General features: G+C 36.9%; 1 protein-coding gene across 2 annotated transcripts in view; it reads right to left on the reverse strand.

Moving 5' to 3' along the window:
- Il7 (interleukin 7) overlaps nucleotides 1-14,142 on the reverse strand; it is a 28,590-nt gene extending 14,448 nt beyond the window's left edge. For both annotated transcript variants that reach the window (XM_042680710.1, XM_042680709.1), the window contains exons 1-2: nucleotides 13,346-14,142; nucleotides 7,174-7,307 (exon numbers count right to left, since the gene is read on the reverse strand). In XM_042680710.1, the coding sequence (XP_042536644.1) occupies nucleotides 7,174-7,307; nucleotides 13,346-13,355 (144 nt within the window). In that variant the 5' untranslated portion in view covers nucleotides 13,356-14,142. The remainder of the gene's footprint in view (nucleotides 1-7,173; nucleotides 7,308-13,345) is intronic.
- Between the last annotated feature and the right edge of the window lie 6,508 nt (nucleotides 14,143-20,650).

The raw sequence follows: 20,650 nt of genomic DNA on the forward strand, positions 1-20,650 counted from the left end.
TTTATGTGAGAATTAGTTCTGGGCTCTGTTGGCTTATGTCTACAATCCTAGGCACTGGGGAGTCTGAGGAATGTGAGATCTGGAGGATTGAGTTTTGAAGTCCAGAACAGGTAAAAGAGTCCTTGAAACTCATATCTCTAAAATAATCAGCACAAAGGCCTGGAACTGTGCCTTGTTAAAGTGCTAGACTACCAAACAAACCTAGTAAGCTTAAGCCTGGAATTCTAATCCCCAGTTCTATAAATGATGGTGATGATGATGATGATGATGATGATGATGATGATGATGATGATGATGGTGAACAAGATGGATAGATAGATAGATAGATATTGACTTGGCAAAGTTGGACTATATAAATACAATATATGAACAAATCTTCAAAAGTATCCTGGACTGTTAATGATGTACCTAAAATAAAAAGGAAGTTGAACAGGTGCTAGTGGCTCATTCAGGAGGCTGAGATCTGAGGTTAGTAGTTCAAAGCCAGTCCAGGCAGGAAAGACTGTGAGACTCTTGTCTCTAATTAACTTCTCCCCAAAAGGCTGACAGTACAACTGTGGCTCAAGTAGTAGGGTGAACTAGTTCAGCAGTGAAACCAACTAGACACTATGTTCCCTCCCCAAAACTTTTGGGGGAAATGTTGGGAGGGGAAAAACTGGTAGAGAATAAGGGAGGAGGTGACACTGTTCAAAAGGAAATGTGCTCTTTACCTGACTCATGTAACTGTAACCCCTCTGTACATCACTTTGACAATAAAAAAGAAAAATCTCAGGGACAGTGCCCAGTGACCTGAATTTAAGCCTAAGGACCCAGGCGCTCACGCGCACGCACGTACACACACACACACACACACACACACACACACACACACATTGGAGTGCTTCCTAGGTACCATTATGTCACTGCAGATTTTGTAAAGGCAGCTACTCCCTTAGCCCTTATGTTCATGTGGTAGCTAGAGGAGCTGAGAACTTTCAATAATAATTGGTAAATGAATAAAGAACAAAATGACATGATCAGACTTTCCATCTAAGTTTTTCTGGAAACTATACAATTTGTAAATGGTGGAAAATATGGAAAAGAAAAGGAATTCTCATGAATTGCTGGTGCATTTGTAAACTGGTACCACCAGTTTAGAAAACAATTTACCATCATTTAATATTATTGTTACAGAGTTTAGACATTGTAACAGGAGTGCAGTGTTAGCTCATGTTTTAATTTCCAGTTCCTTAGTGAGATAATATTGAGCAAGTATATACTCTTATTTGCTAAGTAAATTACTTGTTGGCAGAGCATTTTCAGATCTTTTGTAGCTGTTGAGCTTTACAGTTTTCAAATATTTTTAATGTAAGTCCTCTATCAGACACTTTTTACAGACATTTCATCCTAGTCTTTAGCTTGTCTTTTCATTCTATTAACAGTGTGCCAGTCTTCAATAAATAAGAAGACTGAATTATCAGGGTTGTTTTTTTTTTAGTAGATTGTGTACTGTTTGGCTTATATTATAAAGTCATTATAGTGATTTTATAGTTTTGTGTTTTGCATTTGTCTAATCCATTTTAGGTCGACTTATGTGAAAGTATAAGGTCTCCTTTGTTTTGTTCTGTTTCTTTGGAATCAATCGGTTCAGCATCATTTTTGGAAAGTTTTACTTTCTTCACTGTATCATCTTGTCAAAGGTCAGTTAAGCATATTGATTTGTGTCTTTCGGGGGATGATTTAGTTCTGTTGATCTGGCTATTCTTTCATCAGCATTTTGCTGTTTGATTACCATTACTTGATAAAAAATTATCATATAGTAGCAGTTTTTTGTTAATCAGTATTGTATTGGTTATTTTGATATTCTACATTAACTTTGAGTCCAGTTATAAATATCAGAGAATAAGTGTCTGGAATTGATTGGAATTGAAGTGAATCTACAGTTCAAGTGAGAAAGAACAGACATGTTATATATATTAATTGCATATTATATATTATACATTATTATATAATATGTTATATATTATATAATATATTATTGTATAATATATCAATTGCATATTAATATGTTAATATGCAATGAATAACTGTTTTCAATTTTATCTGTAATTATAATTCTTTTCTTCAGATTATTTTAGTCTTTATTTTTAACCTTTTTACTTTCCTAAGGCAGAAGCCTAGATTTATGTCTTTCCTAATATATGTATTACTATTCTCACTGAATCTGCTAATTCTTGAATATAACGTTCATTTCATTCAGTTCAAAATATTGTTAGGTTTTTAGAAATTTGTGTTTGATTAATATATCATCTAAGGTTTTATATTGTTTGCTCTCCAGGCATTCTGAAGTTTTCACTCAGTCTTGTTTTATTTATTTCTTGTATAATTGTTTTCATTTGAGAACATATATACATATATGTATGTGTTTTTTTGTTTTGTTTTGTGTTTTTTTGTCAGTCCTGGGTCTTAAACTCAGGGCCTGGGCACTGTACCTGAGCTTCTTTTGCTCAAAGCTAGCACTCTACCATTTGAGCCACAGCGCCACTTCTGGCTTTTCTGTGTATGTAGTACTGAGGAATCGAACCCAGGGCTTCATGTATGCTAGGCAAGCACTCTACCACTAAACCATAATCCCAGCCTGAGATTATATAAGACTTTAGTTTTTTAAGATTTTAAAATGTTTTTATGGCTCAGAATGTGTTCAGAGCTGGTGAATATTCCCTGTGATCTTGAAAAACTTGTATTGTTTTGTTGGGTAAATTATATTGAAAATAAAATCAAATCAGATTGATTCACAACACTTTTCACTTTAATTATATCCTTACTAATTTTCTGGTTGATGAATTCAGATTTAATTATTGATAGAAGAAAACTGACATTTTAAAACTTTAATAGGGTATTATTTCTCTATGTAATTTATCAGAGTTTGCCTTTCTGATTTTGATGCTCTTGTGTAATGTGCATATACACTGAGGATTCTAATGCCTCTAGGGGAATTAATCATCTTATTATGCAATACCTCTCTATCAGTGATAATCATCTTTACCCTGAAGTCTGCTTTGTCTGAAATAAATACTCCTGATTCAACTTTGATTTATTTGTGTGTAGATTTATATTTAAAGTGAGCTTCTTATTTTGTTTTATTTTATTGTTAAGATGCTGTACAGAGGGGTTACAGTTACGTGGGTAAGGCAATGAACACATTACTTGTGAATCATTGTTACCTTTCCCTTCCTTCCTTGTTGTTGTCCAACTATCCCTTCTTGCAAATAACACAGTTGCTCCTTTTTTTCTTAAATCACTCAGTTTTGACATCTTTTGGTTGGTGTATTCTCCTCTCATTTTTCAAACCTTAAAACTTATTCATAAAACAAAAGGTCTCAGCCCTTAAATATCAACTTATTTCGCTTATGTGCAGATAATTCCTTCATGGTTTTTTATTATATAGATAAGAAATGTGTTTTACACTGTAGTCTAGCTTGACATAATAAAAAATTTTAGTGTAGTCAATTTAAACAGTTTAAGGTAACTAAAATGATTTAAACATAGTATATTTAGACATAGTTTTAAAATAATACTTGACTAGAATTTGATCCTTTTTCAGCCATTTCTGTTAGCAAACCATCCATGTGTAAGGCCAAAATCCATAGGTATCAAATGTAAGGTCTGCTCCTGGATGGCTAGCAGACTCCACCCTCCTTGCAGCAAAGTCTCCATCCAGTAACTGTGTTCCCTAGGCAACTGGCACACCTGGAAGAGGTCACATCTGCATCCGCTGAGGTCACATCTGAATTTGATGTGGCCACACCTTTCCCCGCCCATACCCTAGATAAGGTCTAGCACAGGCCCAGGCTCTCGCTCTCTGTTCTATTCTAGCTCCCTCTCTGTTCTATTCTAGCTCTCTCTCTGTTCTTTTCTTGCTCTCTCTGCTCTTTTCTAGCTCTTTTCTCTCTCTTTCCTCTCTCTTTCCCAGCCACATGGAGTGCCAACCTTGCCTGGTCCCAGCAGGTCTACTGAATAAACCTACCCCTTACCTGAATACCACGTGTGTACTGGTGCTGTTCTTATTCGGCTACCTCTTTTTAAAAACCTAACATAAATGGTTACATCAAGGAAGGAAGAAATTAAAGTATTAAGAAGAATTGTTTTTAGTTTTAAAGAGGAGACAGTATTCAATTTGAATTTGGGAAGAATAACTTGTGTCATTTTGGAGGACAACTGAACTCAGTAGAAAATGAGTCAGGGGCCTACTGAAAGTTCTGAAAAATCATCCCAGGGAGATCTAAGGACTATTTGCCCTAAGACTTGGTAATAGAAGTAAGAATGAATGACTTACCCAGGTGTTGAAGAAATAAACTGGGCTAATTAGATGATGTATAAGTTAAGAAGTAAAAGTGTCAAGGACAGTTCCATGCTTTCAATATTGAGGGACTATGTAGAAGCTAATACAATGTCCTAAGGTAGAGAATAATGAAGCACAAAAGTTACTATTGTGCATGCTGTGTCTTGGTACAGCTGGGTAGATATTTTCAGTTTTAACTAAATGGTTATAGAATTCATTCAAGGACTACAGTTATTAATCATTAGCTATCCTAAAGAATGAAATTAAGCAGGCAATTTCATTTGTAATAGTGTCACACATGTAAAATATTTAGAAATAAATTTAATGAGAGTCACAAAATTTATAGTCTGAAGATGACAAAACATTCTTGAAAGGAATGAAAGGAAATCTGGATGAGTATGAAGCCATCCTGTGTTCATGGATCAGAAGAATTTTAAGTATTTTAAGAAAACTATAGTCTTATAGTTCTTCTACAGATGCAGCACAAAACCACTCAGCATCCCAGCTGACATCATGGTGGTTAAGTTGATTTTAATGTTCACTGTGAATTGCCAGGGAACTGAAATCACCAAAGCAGTCCTGTTCTACAAATTATCTACATAGTTTTCACAGAAATCTAGAAGATTTGTAAACCATTTGTACACTCATTTGTAAACCAATAAGTCTAATTTTCAAATGATTCATCAATTTCTCTCCTAAGCATATACTCAACAATGTTCCATGAAAACTTCCATACCAATGTTCATAACCATGTAATTTTTAATAGCTCAAAGTGCAAACTTCAAATGTCCAACAACTGATGAATAAATAAGTTGTTTATTAAAATATAAAGAAAATAAACTACTGATTCATATGATAACATGGACAAACCTTAGGAATAAAATGTCAAAAATGCCAGTGTAAAAGTTTACATATTGTATGATTTCATTTACTAAAATGTTTAGAATAGGCAAGTCCACACAGACATAAAGCAGATGAATTTGCCAATCACAACTAAAGAGAAATGGAAAATTAATGCCAATGGGCACAGAATTTCTTTAGGGGTGATGAAAATATTTTGGAATTGGAAAGTGATAATGAATGATTATGCCACTTTGGAATATACCAAAAGCCACGGAACTGTGTTCTTTAAAAGAATTAAGTCAGCTGGGCATCAGTGGCTCATGCCTGTATTCCTAGCTACTTAGGAGGCTAAGATCTAAGGATTGCAGTTTGAAGCCAGTCCAAACAAAATCCCCATGAGATCCTTATCTCCAATTAACTACTAAAAAACTGGAAGTGGAACTGTGACTCAAAATATTAGAGTGCTAGCCTTGAGCAAAAGAGTTCAGGGACAGCATCCATGCCCTGAAGCTTCATGACCAACACATAATGGAAGAACAAAAATTAAAACATTCAATGTCACTAGAAATGTAGAGAAATGTAAAACAAAAAATAGAATTTTTTTCTGTTGCCTTGGCAGATGACTTTAAAAATAACAAAGTAAAAATTTTGCAAAACTTACAGGAAGATGATCTCATACTACTGTGAAAATTGCAAATAGATCCATCTTCAGAAAATAGTAATTTGGTAATTTGTATCCAGAAGTTCATTAAAATAATCTAATTTAGTCATTCTAATTCTAGGTATCTCATCCATATTTGGCAAACTATATACAGGGAGGCACCTTACAAATTTGTATAAACCTATTCTTCTATTTACATTAGAATTAACGAATGAATTTATTTTAACTTGGGCTCTCTTTAGACTCTGGACTCATCAAAACCAATGACAATGGACAACAGTGTGAAATGTAAGGTGAACTATGAACTTTGTTTAACAATATTGAATCAATACTGGCCCATCAATTTCAAAAAATGCACTCTGATAATGCAAAGTGCTAATAGGGAAAATCTTGCAGAGAGAAGAGGGATACATGGAAATTCTTTACTCTTTGCTCATTTTTTCTGTAAATTATAATTTGCTCTAAATATAAAACCTAGTTATTAAAAAACTTTTGTTGCAATAAATTAGTGTACAAAATTATATACTGTATAGAATAAAAATATGCACATGCTTATAAAGATACAGACACACATTCAGATAAAACTACGTTTCTTTGCACCATAATATTTAGATAGAATACTCTTGTTATTGTACATCTCCTAAAGGATATATATGCAGGGCTAACACAGTATGTGGATGAAAAGAAAATGCATGTAGTGCTGTAAAAAATGTGAAAAATGTGGTAGTAATGGGTCTAAAGTATATATTGGAAGTCTAAGGGTTTCGGAAATGTTCATTTTTTTTTTTATTGTAAAGATACTATACAGAGGGTTACAGTTACATGAGTGAGGTAATGAGTACACTTCCTCTTGAACGGAAATGTTCATTTTTGAAAGACAAAATGAGGCCAAGTATAAATCATAGTTGGTAGTTTATTACATTGTATTCTGTAGCTATTTCTCATCCTTGTGAAGAAATGCAGATGATGGATAATGGATTATAAAACTACTTACCCTGCTGAGCACCAGTGGCTCATGTCTGTAAGCTTAGCTACTCAGGAGGCTGAGATATAAGGATAGCAGTTCAAAGCTCATCTGGACAGGAAAGTCTATGAGATTTTTATCTCTATTAACCACCAAAAAGCCCGAAATACAGCTGTGGCTCAAGTAGAGTGTTAGCCTTGAGCAAAAAAGCTCAGAGACAGAGCCTAGGCCTGAGTTCAAACCCCAGGACTCTAGGACCAACACACACACACACACACACACACACACACACACACACACACACACACACAAATAAAACTAACATAACCAAAGTATATTTCCAATTTCCACATAACCAAAAATGTAAAGAAAATAAACACCTACCAATTTATCGAGGCTGATGACTATAACGTTCTCAAATGCTTTACCGTCTATGTCTTTAATGTGACAATCAGAAGAAGTTACTGGCAACAGAACAAGGATCAAGGGAGGAAGTCCAAAGATATACCTAAAAGAAACTAAATTCAACAGTCAATAAGAATGACTTAAATTTTCTATGAGGTTACATTTGATTGCAGTTTTACAAGAAGCTTATCATTTATTTCTCTGTGTTTTTTTCTTGTGGATTTGATGGTTGAGCTCAGGACCTGTGCTTTCTCAGTGAGTGTTTTACCACTTCAGATTTATCTCCACCCCTTTATGAGTTGTTTATTCCTTGGGTTGATACTAACTTTTTGCCCAGCTGGCCTGGGACCATGATCCACCTACCTATCTATTCTTCCTGAGTAACTAAGATTACAGAAGAGTGTCATTGTGCCCCTTTTGTTTGTTGCTGTGGAGGTCTTGCTAACTTTTTGCCCAGCTTGGCCTCAAAACCATGCTCTTCCTGTCTGTAATTCCTAAATAACTGGGATTATAAGTGGAGGCCACTGGATACAGTGACCAAAAATTTTACTCTAATATTTGTGTGTGTGTGTGTGTGTGTGTCAGTCATGGGGCCTGAATTCTGGGCATGGGCACTGTCCCTGAGTTCTTTAGCTCAAGGTGAGTGCTCTACTACTTAGACACAGCACCACTTCCATCTTTTTCTGCATATGTGGTGCTGAGAAATCAAACTCAAGGTCTCATGCATACAAGGCAAGCACTCTACTACTGAGCCACCTTCTCAGATCCTATTCTAATAATTTTTTAAGTTCAGCTTTGTTCTTGGATAGTGTAGGAAGGACCTTAAAAACTTGAAATTATGGGGGCTGGGAAGGTGGCTCAGTGGTAGAGCGCTTGCCTTGCATGCATGAGACCCTGGGTTCGATTCCTCAGCACCACATGAGCAAAAAGAAAAAAGCTGGAAGTGGCGCTGTGGCTCTAGTGGTAGAGCGCTAGCCTTGAGCTGAAGAGCTGAGGGACAGCACCCAGGCCCAGAGTTCAGGCCCCACGACCAGACCCCCCCCCCCCAAAAAAAAAAACCAATAACAACAACAAAAAAAAACCTTGAAATTATGTAACAAAGTAGAATAGAATTTGGGGTTTAGGTTTTATCTGCTTTTTTTTGTACTTTTTATTGTAAAAATACTATGCTGAGGGGTTATAGTTACATGAGCAAGGTAATGAGTACATTTCCTATTGAGCATTGTTGCCTACTTTTTATATAGAAATTACTCTTAAGGAACATGAGGAACAGGTGTATTGAATGCTCCAGAAAGACACATGAGGGGATACTGGCAGGTTAGTTGATTTGATTTTATATTGAACATCCCTTTAAGAAAAAAAATTCAATAGGTAAGGAGGTACTGCACAGCTTTCAAAGTTACACATTGTTGAAATTTTATGATGTTATACAAAACCATAGTCCACTTGAAGGAATATCTGGTTCCTTCCTGGAGGCAGTTCTGTGGGAGGTCTACTCCATAGAATTATGGTCTTTCTTTCCAATGATGCACCATAAAGGATTTACTTCCCCAAATTCTTGCAAAGTCAACGTTGTACTTGGGATTGCTCTCATCTTTTCACTTTTCTGTATGTGTCCCCAAATCCACATTCTGTTTAACTCCACCTCTGTTCAGCCTGTTGTCATGTTAGAAAAAAATAAATGATTTTTGTCTGTTTTTGGTAACCCTTCCTAAATGGGGGCAGTTGTTAAATTAAGAATGAAACTGCAGGGCACTGGTAGCTCATGCCTATAATCTTAGTGACTCAAGAAGCTGAGAACCAGCCTGGAAAGGAAAAGTATATGAAATTCTTATTTTTAATAAGCTGGAAATGGAGCTGTGTTGCAAGTGGTACAGCACCAGACTTGAGTAAAAATGCTAAGTGACAGTGCCAAGATCCCAAGTTCAAGCCCCAGCATGGGAACACACACACAAAAAGAATGAAATTGCATATTGTATCATTTGGGGCAGTCAATATATACTAGATGAATAGCCAGTAATGTGTCTTTCTGTGAACTGAGTTCTGTTGACGATACACGGTTTGTGCTCTTTCCAAATAAATTTTATTTATACTCCCACTTTTCAGTGGAAGACATTTCACATGCAAGTCTTCTCTAATTGAAAGTACGAACAGGCTTAGCACCCGTGGCTTATTCCTGTCCTATCTACTCAGGTGGCTGAGGTCTGAGGATTGTGATTCAAGGCCAGACTGCACAGAACAGTCTATAATCCATCTCCAATTAACAGAAACAATACGAGACTCGAGGCATTGCTCAAACGTAGAGCATCAACTGAGTAACTGTGAGGCTCCGAGTTTACATCTTGATTTCCCAAAATGTACAAACACCACTTCTTCAAACCCAAGTAACAACTATTATGACCATATCTTTAAGCATGTTAAGGATATTATAAAGGACATGAGGATGTCATCAATTGTATTAGGAACTATCATATGAAAATCAGTACCACTACACAGTCAACTATGATCTTTGGTGACCCATGTTTTTGTTAAATATAAAAATGACCAGGATTTTTATAAACATAAAAAGTAGGCTAGGTAGAAGTTATAGGGAAAACATTCTCACTTCTCATCTCCATATGTGAAACATTCTCACTTCTCATCTCCATATGTTACTAACACTTGTCACACATGCATACACACATATATATGTATATGTGTATATACTCTTTATAACATATAATCATATTGATCTTTTGAATGAACCATTCTCATATAGTATTCAGCTTTGACTCTTTTCTACTACCATTCTTTCCCCTGGAGATCTGTATCCTTAAATGATGATTAATTGATAAATTGCCTCCGAGCTACATAGATTTTATAGAATCATCACTTTGTGGTGTCTTAAAGCTATACTTTGGGAGGAAAAAAAATAATTCAGGGCACATTCTTTGATGAAATGTAGAGAATAGAACATATAATTAAATAATGGGATGAAAGTAAGATAGTTTTACCATTTATGTTATTTTAGAGATCATCTCTTTTTTTTGTTTTGTTTTAATAACAATTCCTTTGGAGTCTTCTCTATTCAAGTTTTGAGAAATAAGTGCTCCCTAGGACCTGGAGGTATGACTCAATGGGAGAGTACCTCTCTAGCAAGCATGAGGCCTTGAGTTCAAATGCCAGTATCATTTAAAAATATGTGTAAGTAAAAAATATGTATAAGTGCTTCCCAAGTTTATTTCAATGTAATGTTGGATAGTATTTCTCATTTTAACCTGTGATGAGTTAGTGGAGAATTCATGGTCTTTTTATGTAGTACATAATATTTCAATCTCAAACATACTTTGCTTCTTCAGCATTCTTCTGTTGCCAGTGTTGTTTACTAAGTGAGCTTCATGTAGGCTATAGCAATGCAAAGCAATCAGGTTTGCAGGATGGAGACTTGGAAGTTGTGTTTGGTATGATTCATAATTGTGTAACTGAACAGCAGAATTTTAAGCTTCATTTACTTAATTTCTAAATGCAATCTTTAGTTCTCAAATTCTTCAATTCTATGAATTTTACTGCTTATCCACAAAATCTATTTAGGTTTTAAACTGCCTCTGGGACAATTCTATAAGCAAATCTATAATGTAAAGGGCCCTACCTTGTCTTTACGAGGTGAACTTTCTTCTGTAATTGCTTTTTTCCATATTACATATAGAGAAACATATTAAGACTATCTGGATCGAAAGTACTATCAAAATGGTCATAATGGGATAAGGACTGAATTTTACTGTGTGTGTTATTTCATACTGCATAGACTCCTAATTCTCTCCTCCCCCTGACTTTCCATTAGGTCATAGAAAAGACAAAACCATAAGCAACAATTGAGGGCAAGTATGTGCTTGTGGAATTGTCTTTAAGTCTCCTGAAGGGATTGAAACTGGAGAATTTGTTTTCAATAGGGAATTTGGTTAAACTAGAGTGGCTGTTGTTTAAAAATTCTTGTTGGTTTTTAATTTAAGCCAAATAACACATTCATTCCTCTGCTGCTTAAGTTATGGGGTCAAAGTGAACATAAATAAATTAGTCTTTAAGGTCCACTAAATCTAGCCTTTTATCAGTTTTTCTGATAAAAAATAGCTACTGAATGTCCATCACATAAAACCTAGTTTTACTGGGAATTTAATTCCATAACTACTCCATGTCACACTTAGCTACAAGTTATCCCTATCTTACAGGTGGAAAGCGTGAGGCCCAAAGAACCTTTTCCCCCAAGTTACTATGTATGTAAAGAAGAGCTAGAATTCATATATAGTTGCTCAGAATAAGGAGTCTAGAAACTTGGCTTTTAGTTACTGAGATATACTGCTTCCTATAGAAATAACTGTGTGTGTCAAAGGAAATATAAAAACCCATTTTCCTCTGTACCAACCTCATGAAGATACTTCCTGGCCAAGTTATGAAGCTATCATAGGCTCTTATTTTTAGAAAAAAAAGACACTAAATAGTATCTGGCCTTATTTACATACCCTTTATTTCCAGGTGAGAGGAAAAACTCTCTTAAAAATGAATGTGAATATGATATAAATTGATTTTATGGAAAATCCTTGCTGGTTTTAAGATATCCACACACAGATGTGGTGCCATTTTTTAATTCAATGTTCCTAATCATTCTCAGTTTTCTTTCTTTATTGCTATTATATTGTTTTGTCCTCATATAGAGTGAAATTAGCCTCACCAGACAGCCCAGTTGGGGACCTCGCAGAGAGTCTTCATCTACTTCAATGTGCTCCCCCCACCAAAATAAAGGGCACAAATAGTCTATGGCCAACCTTGACAGAACTTAAGCTTTTGGAGAAATCTATTGGGCTAAAAATGAAAGATACTAAATATAGCAATAATTATTAGCAGTTTAGAGTTTTAATATATTGTGTATATTGATAATTCATGATGCCTGACTAATATAGATACAATTCAGGAAATAAAAGCTCCTTATGAAAAGTATATGGCCTTGCTTTCACCAGCAGTGCACCAAAAAGCAATAATTTCAGGAAAATCGTGTTACAAGGAAAACCGAATAGCCTCAAATCTGAATTCTGCATTAAACTCCTGGAGGATATTCCTTACAAAGCTTCCATAATCGGGTACTGCCACATGCACTCCCCCTTCATTTTGTCAGTTTGGGGATCTTTGCTACCTATGAGAGGGAAAAAATAACTCTTGATCTGAATAGCCAGGAAGGCACACGTTGCCCTCTTCCACTGCCCTGTTTCTTGAGGAAGTTCTAGCGTAACCCGCCCGCCCTCCCATTTTCCGCAGCAGATCCTCTTAGACCTCTTTTTCCTCTATTTTCTTCTTGCATTATTATTATTATTATTAACTTTTTATATTGACCACAGTTACCAATGAAATCCAGCTTATGTCAAGTTAGCGCCTGTCCATTTTAAACCGTTACTCTGAGCAAAGACATAATATATAAAATCTCATCGGGGTCTGCAGAATTTAGACCCAGGCCTATTTAAGCCTTCATCAAGTAGCCAATATGTTCGTTAAGAATAATTTTTTTTTTTTTTAATCTGGCTTTTCTTAATGCCAACCCCTAGGGCTCGGGTTCCCAGCAAAAGGCGCAAGGTACAGTCCCCGTCGGAAACTCCCAGCCTCGCAGAGGGGAAAAGACGGGGTTTTCCAGAGACTTGTCCCCGAGGGATTTAAAAGAGCGTCCCCAGGGGAGCTTTGCTTTCAGTTCTCTCGGAAGTTCGGAGCTGCAAGGACTCGGCTGCTCGCTGAACCCTGGCTGTCTGTGAGTAACCTGGCCAGACCAGGAGCACGGGAGGCTGACTTGGGCGCCCTGGGGGTGGAGGGAGATCCTGGCTAGGGACGCGCAGATGGACTGAAGTTGGTAGCCCTTGATTACTCCATCCAAGGGAGCTGCCTGCAGGCTTGCACCTACAGGACGCTTCCCGCTGCCGGGCGCAAACGGCTAAGGGGCCACAGTACTCAGGCGCAGGTAGTGGCTGACCAGGGGAGAGGCAGTGCTCTCTGCAGGTCCAAAGTGCAAAGGCCCGGCGATTCCCGGACGTGCCTAGGCGCAGGAGTGGGGTGGGGGTGGGGGGGCAGCGCTTCCCGGAGTTCCCGGGCGTGCCAGGCGCGCGCCGACCAGCGCGCCCGGGAGAGGAGCGCTTACCATGGAACATGGTCTGCAGGAGGCGGGCGTAATCATGATGACCGCAACTGCAGCAGGAGCAAGCTCTCACCACCCATAATCACTCCCAGGATTCCGGTCTTCCGAGGAATTGCCACAAGCGGGGATGGGCAGGGCAGGCTCTGCAGCTGGTTCCTTTCACCCACGCCGCGCCGGCTTGCATCCATCCCGGGAGGGGCGGCACTCATCACTGCCCAGCTCCGCGCTGTGCCTTTTCCATAACTTCCGTAGGATCAGCCTGCAGTGTACTTTCAGTTTCTACTTTGTGATTGGTCTGCAGGTTCAACCTTTGGGTTTATCCTCTGAGCCACTGCCGCCTGTAACTGAGAACAGGACCAGGGAACTGTGCAAAATTTCAAAGTACTGACAGAAGTAAACAGCTGGTCTTCTGATTCAGGCCAATGTTTCTTTGTTCTTTTTTTTTTTTTCTTTCTTTCTCTCAGATGATCCTTTGACGCCTTGGCAACACTGAGTGACTGGGCGCGCAAACCATCAGTTGTTCCTATGTCCACGGAAGTTCACAAATGTGCTGGGCAAAAGCTGGGCTATGCCAAGCAAACGCCACCAAGGAGGCGTCGCCGCTTTCTGCCGCGGATGTGTCAGGCGCTGCCAAGTCATCTTGTTAAAAAAAAAAAAAAAAGGAAGTGAGGAATGATTAAGAGGGTCACACCCTCTGCCCCTCCAACCTCTCTACTCAGTTTCTTCCCTGGGTCTTCTGTACGTGCACCTGCTCAGGTAGAATCTTAAAGAAAAACAACTCTGTGGTCCCACCTAATCTGCTAGGTAAGTGCTGTCTGGAGAACCAAACCTCAAGTTCAGTCGAAGACTTAGGCATTAATCATACTATTAGGATTGCGTTTTATATGAGTTGGCTAATAAATCAAGCTCTCCATTTTGTCTCTTTGTTACTGAGGTATTATCCTTCCCCCTCCCCCCCCCCCCCAAAAGACTGAGTTCCCTAGGTATTTCCTACTTTAGCTTGGCTTTTGATACTCTGCATAAACCCTTCTTAGGACAGGTGAATAATGCAAACCAGTCATTGTTACATAGGTAACAACAATGGCTATCATTCATCTAGCATTTTCATTGTGCCCATTATTTTAGGAAGTATTTTGCATGTATTGCCGCGGGCAAGACTTCCGATGAAACAGATCATTTTCTAGTCTGCACTTTACATTTGTGGGAACAGAGACTTCCTTAATTGACATGCCAGAGTTTACTTAGCAGAATTAGGAAAAACGCCCCCAATGTCTGACTCCCCAAATCCATGCTGGGAGCCTCTGTGTTGGAAGAGCCAGGGAATACCTCAGTCATGAAGAACTTGATGCCAGGAGGGCTGTTATGTCATGTGGGTGTGTCTTTGCCCTGCTGTGAGGACCTGAGGAAAGGTTTCTGGAGTTCATGACCTCTGAATTGGCACTTGAAGGGGAATGAACTTGGAGCTGGTGAAGAGCTCCTCATTCTGTTATAATGTAACAGTGAAGAGGCAAAAGGAAGGAAGGAGAGAAAAAGAGAAAAATAAATTAGTAAGACAAAGAGGCCCAAGCCTTCAATTTCCATATTGATTCCTTTTTAAATCTTGCTTCAATCTGGAGACTAGTTTTGTCAGTTATCCCTGCCAGGTGACTGTGGAGACTGCCTAAGGGATCTGTCAGCTTTCCCACAATTCCAGAGCAGCCAGATAGCTGATTATACATCTCAGCATCTGGCCACTCTACTGTGTAAAAAGTCCTCAAGAGCCTGTGTGATCTAGGTTCTGTCAACTTTCTTTAAAAAAAAAAATTCTTTACTGCCTTCTTGCCTTCCTGCCTGCCTTCCTTTCCTTTCTCCTTTCCTCCTTCCCTCCCTCCCTCTCTCTCTCTCTCTTTCTTTCTCTTTGTCTTTCAAAATCTTTGGGTAGTTGTACAAAGGAGGTGTCATATAACAAAGCATTCTCAACATTCTCATCCCCTTCAACATTCTCATCCCCTTTTGACCCAACCTTTGCAGAATATATAATGAGTTTTTCACTGCATTCTCTGCTTTCATTTATCTTCCCCTCTCCCCTTGGCCCCACTACTTCTACTGGATGTACCCATTTCCTGGTGTGGATTTGGCTGGATTTTGACCTAGTCTTTCTAAAAGATTATACTGTTGAGTTCTCCATAGGGTCTATTATACTTCAGTTAACCCATATGTAGCCACTCATGTGCCAGCCATTGTGTTTACCTATAGATTTATAGGCACCATCTAGCTACCACAAATGAAGGAAGCCATGAAACTTTTGTTTTTCTGGATCTGGCTTACTTCACTTAGTATTATTTTTTCCAAATGTTTCCATTTTGTTTGTGAATGTTATAATATTCTTTCTAATAGATGAGTAAAATTCCATTGTTTACTTATAACACATTTTCTTGAGTTATTCATCCACTGAAGGGCACATGGACTGATTTCATATGGTGAATAGTGCTGCAATGAACATGGCTGTGCTGATGGCTTTACTGAAACCTTGTTGTCTTCTTTTGGATAAATGCCACCTTTCCCCTCTTGGTACCCATTTCAATCAAGTTCACTATAATCCAACCAGACTGGCCTTTCTTCCTTATGCCCAGGCAAACTTACTTCCATGTAGAAGGTATCTAGCACATGGTTGGCATTCAGTATTGCTGAGTGGCAGGATGGGAGAAGATGATAACATGAAAATGCATGGAGGAATATGTGTGTAAAAGAATCTATGTGAAAGCAGAAAGAAAATAGAAAGAAAGAGAAAAAGAATAAGGAAAATAGATGAGATTAGGAAACAGAATGGAGTGGGGAAAGTCAAGTACTTCCAAAAATTTTACTGCAATTTAGACAGGGAAGGTAAGGAGTAGACAGAGATAAGGTTGGGATGACTATGTTAAAGACAGATTCTCTAATCAGACAGGGTGATGGAAGTAGGCAACTAACTGTTTATAGCTTGGACTTGTTACTTTATTTTATTTTTCTGTGGTTAGGCTTATGGGGGCAGAGTTAAAAACTATCCATCAAGAGTATTCAAGACAGGAAATCTGTCTTCCCTTCTGATGCAACCACAGAAAGCCTGGCAGAATAGGAGCATGTACATAAGCAAACTTTGTGGAAAGATGAAGAGTTCAGGCATGGGATACAATCTACTTTTTAGATTGTATCTAAATGTGGAGAATCTCTTTGTGAGAGAAATTCAGAAGCATTGAGAATGTTTCTGGATATATGAAAATGGGCATATCATAGCAGCATGAAGTTATGAATGAGTTCTATGAAAAAATTATCATCACATTGAAAAAAACTTCAATGCTGTTAGTTGCTGCTATAGTCAACTGAGAATTACAATGTCACAAATAACATTCAATAAGTATTCAAAATACTGATGATTTAGGATTAAAGAAATAGATTAGTTCTTCTTCATTATTATAAGATTAATGAATTCTGCAGAAAAGCCCCCAAAGAGACAATGCAGTATATATATAGATAGATAGATATAGATAGATAGATTATCTATATCTATCTATCTATATCTATCTATCTATCTATGGATTGTGTTCAATAAATACGGAAGGAACATTACCAGAATGGTGAATGTAGCTTAATAGAAAGATTGAAATAAAATAACACGATGTCAACAAAAGAGAAACCTGTTGAAGTTTAATATTTAATGCTTTACATTCATCAATCAAAATAATTATCATTAACCTGAAAATATTTTCTTGATTATGATCATTTTACCCACTACTATAATCTGAAATATGAATTCTGTTTTTATCCATGGATATTTGCTGAAGTTGCTATGATTTAATTAATTGTTATTTTTAATTTTTTTTTTTTTACTGGTCCTGGGGCCTGAACTCAAGGCCTGAGTACTGTCTCTAAGCTTTTGTGCTCAAGGCTAGTGCTCTATCACTTGAGCCACAGCTCCACTTCTAGCTTTTGTGTGATCAAATGGAGATAAGAGTCTTAAAGCCTTTCCTTCCCTCCTGGTTTTAAACCATCCTCAGATCTCAGCCTCCTAAGTAGGTAGGATTAAACATGTGAACCACTGGCACCTATTTTTAATCAAAATACTTAACATGTTACAAACCCACATACAAGACACACACACAGACACTTTAGCGTGCACACATACATATATATTAGAACCATACAATTTATGTGTCTGCACAAGGTCTTGGGCTTTGAATGGTCCCTCCCTGGTTTAATAATGTACGGTTGCCACCTAGAAATTCTCAATTATTTTTGTTGAAAGGAATTCTTATTTTCACTTTTCACTGGGCCTCACAGGCTCTATCACTGGTCATGCATACCAAAAAAACATGTTAACTAAGATATAAAAATAACAATGCATAGCTTTAAGGTGGTTTCAGTGTACTGAAGAAAGCAGTTATTAAATGTATAATTTCAGAAAAGAAGAATACTCTATATAAGTGATACGTCACTTGAGCCAGGAATTCAAGGAAATCTGAACCTAATGTATAATGAAATTTGAACGTCAAATGGAAAAACACATTAATGATCTATAATTCTAAATCAGATCTGTTTGATTTTCCAGCCTGAGTTTCTTCAAAATGAAGTCTGAATTTTATTAAATGGTTAATATGTAGTTATTTATATGGTCATTTATTCTAGTTATACTCTCAAAGTATAAAAACAACACAATGCTAAATTTAAGTTGCTAGTATTTTACTTAGAATTTTTAATTATGCATAGAATTAGGATTTAGTTGTCCGCTATGCATATTCAACTGAGACTGGGCTCATTCTGTAAAGAGTTCTCTAACATGGACTTGAGAACTACAATGTAGGTGCTTAAGTATTTTCCAAACTGTTTGTTACTAGAAGACTTAGCACAACTCATACTTGTTCCATGGTATGAATTCCAGGCATGGATAAAACTGTCAGTTCCAAGCATTACAAAAGTAAGCATAACACGATTTGTTCTGAAGGTTTAATCAGAATGTGAAGAACATTGTTGGGAAGTGTATGTCAGCACATCAGAGATCCAGAGTCATGCAAAAAATAATGAAATTACCCAGACAGCATGCTAGAAGAGAGAAAAGAAAACTCCTGCCAGGAGGAAACTTGAGACGCAAGCACTGCAAAACCCACCAACAAACCCAACAGAGTGGCAGCAAAATTGGAAAGTCAGCAGTCGGTGTCCCAGAAGGCAAGAAATAGTGGAATTTTAAAATATATTAATCAGTACTTTCAACAGTCAGAGAACGGTTGAGCAAGATAAAGAAAATTTAGTGTCCACTAAATTTGGCAGTGTAGAGATTGTCTATAGCCCACAAGACAAGCCTCTGAGAAGAGAGGTGTAGATAGTGTGGGGAGAAGCACATAAAGTGAGTGGAGAGCATTTCAAAGATGTTCAGTAGTGATAAAAGAAATACATACATGGGCTGAAAAGCATGAAGATATAATTTAAGCTTTCATTATTGAGGTCTTGAAAATGTTAATAAAATGAGATTCTACTCAAGGAGGCAGGAATAGAATTAAGAAAGTAAAGATCCCTGTTATTTTTTTATATTTTCTCCATTTTACTTTCCTCTGTAAGACTTTAAACTCTGCAATCAGAATTCATTATATATCTAGTGCCTAGTTTTATGCTACTTATTGAAAGGTCTTTTATGACACTAGAAACATTGCTGAAATAAGTGTTGGCTTAAAAACTCCACTTAGTGTTAACAGATAGCAGCTATAGCTTACCTGAGCTTTGTTTTATATGCTAGATTTTGAAGAGACTATGTCCTTAACCACATTCTTTATAGATGATCAGTTACAAAAAAATTACATATATGACACTTTTCTTTACACAAAGAATTTGAAGTAAATGGAAAAATATTTTGTTGAAATCCCTTGATAGGTTTCCATTGTAATATTTGGTAACTTTGTGAGGCTATTTAGTTGCTCTTATGATCTCTAGAGCAGCAATACTTATGTCTCTTTCAACCTAGAATTCTCTGCAATCAACAAAATGCCTGTCAAGTAATAGACTATGTCCTGGTGTAACCTGAGGAAAGGGAGACCCCAGACTATACAAGTCATGTTTTTCCTATAGCGATATAGTTCTCTGAGTAAAGCTGCATTCACATACAGGAATGTTTCAACACTAACTACTGATTGGCATTGCTATATCTATGGTTCTGGCAAGGCTATCAAAATTCTAATATTTTATAGAAATTTAGAATACTTTCCTAACATAGAAGGCTGTCTTGTTTAAGTCTTTTTATTGATAGATTAGAAAATTAGCCCAATCACCCATTAATGGCAAGCCAGGTTTGTTTGTGCATAGTTGTTATTGCCTAGATCTCTTGAGACACTCATGGACTTATATACATGATATGGAATGACTAAGTGTGTTACAGTAGTGAATTTAAATGTACAGTGATTTTTTAGGTCCCTCCCCCAAGTTTCTAGAGTATTGCTTTGTACTGAGTATTTGAGTATTTGTACTGAGTATTGGTTCTATGTTCATTAGGAGCCAATTAAGAGGTATAGTAAAAGCCTGGAACTATCATCAGTGTAAGAAGAATACAGAAATTCGAATTTTCAAGGGACTAGTAATAAGCCATTGAGTTTGACACATCAGATAATGATTTCTTAAAACAGTGGAGGAAAGAATCATATATTTCTTGAGCATATAATTTATATTCTTCTTAACTTGAAGCCAGGTGCTTTGATTTCTTTGTATTTTATTTATTATGTTAGCAATTCTGCTGCCTACTTAAGAACCTTTTTAATTATGGCTCCATTTTTGTTAGAATTTTTGTTGTTGTTAATTTTTATTGATAAAGGGGATGTACAGAGAGGCTACAGTTACATAAGTCAGGTAATGAGTACATTTCTTTTTGAACACTGTCACCCTCCCTCATTTTCTCCCAGTTTTCCCTGCCCTACCTCTTTCCAGTTTTATGACCATTTTTCTGAACTTCTTCAGCAAGACATTGTTTTAACCAATGAAATGGAAAATGTTCTATTTGCTGTTGTGTGCACTTGAAAAATGATATGCTATGTAATATTCATTCTCTGAGATCTTTAAATATTTAGTTCAATTAGAAAAATAGGGTTTGATTCTTATTCTAAACCAACACAGATTATAAATTGTCTATTCTAAAATAAATTTATGAAATCATTCCCTTTATCAAAAACAAATGTCTCTCTATATTAATATATTTGAGTGCTTTTAAGCTTTTCAGTATGTATTTCCCTCTTTCTTTAGATGTTTGTATAACCAAAAATAATACCAAATAATACAGAAAGACAAAAACAAAAGACAAAAACAAATATGAGGTGC

The sequence above is a fragment of the Dipodomys spectabilis genome, unplaced genomic scaffold, assembly GCF_019054845.1.
Source record: "Dipodomys spectabilis isolate Male_0828 unplaced genomic scaffold, ASM1905484v1 ptg000063l, whole genome shotgun sequence".
Lineage (NCBI taxonomy): Eukaryota > Metazoa > Chordata > Mammalia > Rodentia > Heteromyidae > Dipodomys > Dipodomys spectabilis.